The sequence below is a fragment of the Triticum aestivum genome, chromosome 7A (genome assembly GCF_018294505.1).
Source record: "Triticum aestivum cultivar Chinese Spring chromosome 7A, IWGSC CS RefSeq v2.1, whole genome shotgun sequence".
In the NCBI taxonomy this organism is placed as follows: domain Eukaryota; kingdom Viridiplantae; phylum Streptophyta; class Magnoliopsida; order Poales; family Poaceae; genus Triticum; species Triticum aestivum.
In genome coordinates, this window is record NC_057812.1 from 549440066 (window position 1) to 549443739 (window position 3674).

At 49.5% G+C, this 3674-nt stretch overlaps 1 protein-coding gene across 1 annotated transcript; it reads right to left on the reverse strand.

Annotated features, from left to right (window-relative positions):
- Positions 1–1600: 1600 nt before the first annotated feature.
- LOC123151934 (auxin-responsive protein IAA23) lies at positions 1601–3005 on the reverse strand. Its single transcript, XM_044571563.1, has 4 exons — positions 2651–3005; positions 2216–2524; positions 2063–2124; positions 1601–1962 (listed from the first exon to the last, which is right to left on the reverse strand). The coding sequence occupies exons 1-4, from the start codon at positions 2800–2802 to the stop codon at positions 1940–1942; spliced, it is 546 nt and encodes a 181-aa protein (XP_044427498.1). The 5' UTR covers positions 2803–3005; the 3' UTR covers positions 1601–1939.
- Positions 3006–3674: the final 669 nt, after the last annotated feature.

Sequence of the window (3674 nt, forward strand, 5' to 3'; positions counted from 1 at the left end):
TCTCCATCACCAATTCCATGATGCTCCCCACCGGAAGTGAGTAATTCCTTCGTAGGCTCGCTGGTCGGTGAGGAGTTGGATGAGATTCATCATATAATCGAGTTAGTTTTGGTAGGGCTTGATCCCTAGTATCCACTATGTTCTTAGATTGATGTTGCTATGACTTTACCATGCTTAATGCTTGTCATTTTGGGCCCGGGTGCCATGATTTCAGATCTGAACCGTTTATGAATTCATTATTATATCAATGTTTTAGATCCGATCTTGCAAGTTATAGTCACCTACAACGGTTATGATCCGGCAACCCCGGAGTGACAACAACCGGGCCCACTCCCGGTGATGAACGTAGTTTGAGGAGTTCATGTATTCACTATGTGTTAATGCTTTATTCCGGTTCTCTATTAAAAGGGGGCCTTAATATCCCTTAGTTTCCAATATGGACCCCACTGCCACAGGAGGGTAGGACAAAAGATGTCATGCAAGTTCTTTTAATAAAGCATGTATGACTATTTACGGAATACATGCCTACATTATATCGACGAACTGGAGCTAGTGTCGTATCGCTCTAGGTTATAACTGTCTCATGATGAATATCACCCAACAAGTCACCGATCCAATGCCTACGAATTTATCCTTATTGATCTTGCTGCGTTACTATTGATATCATCACTGTTACACTTGCTACAAATTACCGCTACCACTGTTTCTGTTACCGTTGGTACTGTCACTACTATCAAACTACTTTGCTACTGATCATATTGCTGCAGATAATTAATCTCCAGGTGTGGTTGAATTGACAACTCAGCTGCTAATACCTCTTCAAATATTCTTTGGCTCCATTTGTGTCGAATCTATAAATTTGGGTTGAATACTCTACCCTCGAAAACTGTTGTGATTCCCTATACTTGTGGGTTATCAAGGGGCACGTGCACGAAGACTTTCTGGCTGTCATCGGCAAGGTCAAGCCGACTCCGGTAGAGGAGCGGCGACAGCGGCACGTCGTCGTCTCGTTCTAATGGCGGTAGTGGTCGTTCGGTGGTCTCGGAATCTCGATGTAATTTTTATTATGTTTGAGGTGTTTTGTAGAAGGGAACCTTGGCGCAGCGGTAAAGCTCTTGTCGTGTGACCATGAGGTGACGGGTTCGAGTTCTGAAAACAGTCTCCTGCAAAAATGTAGGGAAATACTGCGTACTATACATCAAAAGTGGTCGGACCCTTCCCCGGACCTTGCGTGCATCTAGCTGCCCTTTGAGGCGTTTTGTACTTCCGGTGAACTTTGATAATAGATCTGTATTATTTTCGCAAAATTAAAAGGAGAAAATCTTACGACAGGGGCACCTGGCGCAAGTTAAGCAGATCGAGCAACTGGACCTTTCAGTTGCACTGTTAGTTGAGTTTCTGCGCTGTTTACTTGAGTGCCAAATTGTCCAAGCACATAGATTCCCACTGCCACTGGTTTCCACAGCAATCACCATCTGTCGACCAAAACAAGACCAGAGTTCCCAACCAAAAGAACAAGACACAGCACGTACTACTACTACTGCAGCAGCATTGATGGGAAAGATGGCACAAACAGAGGCAGGCAGCTAAAGTTGAGACAGAAAGAAATGACAGAGATTGTACTCGTATTGTCTCGTGACCTTACAGTGCAGCAAGGCACAAGAGTCTAACAACAACAGCACCAACATGTACCGTGCAGATGCGATATGTCCCTTGCCGACAACCACAAGGCCGTGGCCTCCCTATGGCAATGGCGAAACATGAAGAAGCCGATCGAAACATGGAAGAAACTAAGAACAAATCTACTTGACAGGTACAGTACATCACTGGTATATGTTTATATCCTACTGTATAGGTACATGGAGGACCTGATCAGCCAAGCCTCTTCCATTGCACACCTTCTGAAATCAAATCCAGGCAGTTCAACCGTGCCTGGTGATCATTGGGAAGATGGTCTTGGAGCTGCATCATCAGATAAATTAAGAGGAGACGTTAGTAACTTGGTACTTATCAGATGCTGATGGTAGTTGTAGGACATGATCTTAGATTGTTGGTTCCTTACCTAGGTTGACGGCCTCGGAGCTCTTCATGAGGCGGATCCGCTTGCAGGACTCGACGAACATCCTGCATTGACAAGATTTGAATCAGATTAGCACATATGTTCGCGGAAACCTCAAATCTGCAAGAACTATGGCTAGGGGATTGATTTGCTTACTTCCAGGGGACGTCTCCAACGAGCATCCAGTCGCCGTCCCTGTCCTCGTAGGTGGGCACGTACTCGGCGCCGGTGGCCGCGTCCACGAGCCTGCTCCCGAGCTCGCCCTCGCCGCGGACGGCGAGGCACGGGGCGAACATGCCGTGGAGCGCGCGGAGCAGCACCTCGTACCCGCCGTGCGCGGCGAGGTCCACCTTGCGCAGGTAGGGGGCGCCGTCCACGGCCACCTTCACGAGCTTGCACGCGCCCTCCTCCCGCAGCGCGTTGCGCCGGTAAGCCCGCACCGGAGGCCACCCCACAGCGCGCGCTCTGTCAGTCAATCATCGCACGCACCAGGTCAGAAACCATCCACAAGACACAAGACTACGTACACATGACCAGCTCGCCGTGCGACGTCCGAGAGGCGGGGAGGGCAGGAGAGAGAAGGCCGCGTACTTTGGGGAGGGCGGCTTGTCGTGCTCGTCGTGGTGGGCGCGCTTGCGGTCGTCGGAGGAGGAGCCGGGGAGGGCGAGGGTGAGGGCGGTGTCTTCGTAGTCGAGGCCGGACACGGCCGGGGACTCGGCGGAGTTGGTCGAGCTCGTCGACATCTGCTTGCGCGCGCTGCTTGAGCTGAGCTCCCAGGCTGCTTCGGCCGGACTCCGGCGATCGCTGGCGCGAGTCGGTCGGTTGATGCGCGGTCGCTAGCTGGCTCTCGTCGGCTGGTTGGTTGTGCGGTGCGTCGTCGGTCACTGGCGTGGTGTGCCGTGGGAGAGAAGGAGGATATGAGGAGGAGGAGGATGGGTGGGATGTGGCCGCGCGGATGCTGCCTATAAAGGTGCGCCACTTGCCCACCTGCTGCTGACTTGCCCGTTTCTTCACTCTTCGGCTTCCATAATTCTTTTTGCATATATATTTAGACACAATTATTAGTCGGCTAGATGCTCATAATTTTATTTGTGTAGTGTGCATGTCTCCCGTGGGTGCAGATTTCTTGCATTGCAGCAGGGTGCATTTCCACCTGTAGTGGTTGATGTTGTCGAGTCTCTTTTATTGGCAACAAGGCTTATAAATTTGACTAACATTTTTCTCAGTTTTAAGAAGAAAAAACCCTTATTTGAGTAGTAGCATGAAGGGAATCCAGTTAATGTAAGAGACGTTACTCTTTAAGTTAACTGATAACCGGCTATATACTATTGCAAAATGACTTTTTTTTCATGAAGAAAACACTATTGAGAAATGTTAAGCTAGCTATTTAGTGTGGGTTCAACACGATAACTCCCAACTAGCAAACGAGTCCGGGGTCGCCGGCTCCTATCATAGATAAACACTAGCAAAAAAGCCCGTGTGTTGCAACTGGAAAAAATCACATGTCCCTAACACAATAATCACGACTGAAGATCTCAATGGGTCCACGTGCATCCCATCTATGTTGCCGCCTATCCTTCTTCCCACTCTTGTCGACGGTGGCCTCGGTGCTCAC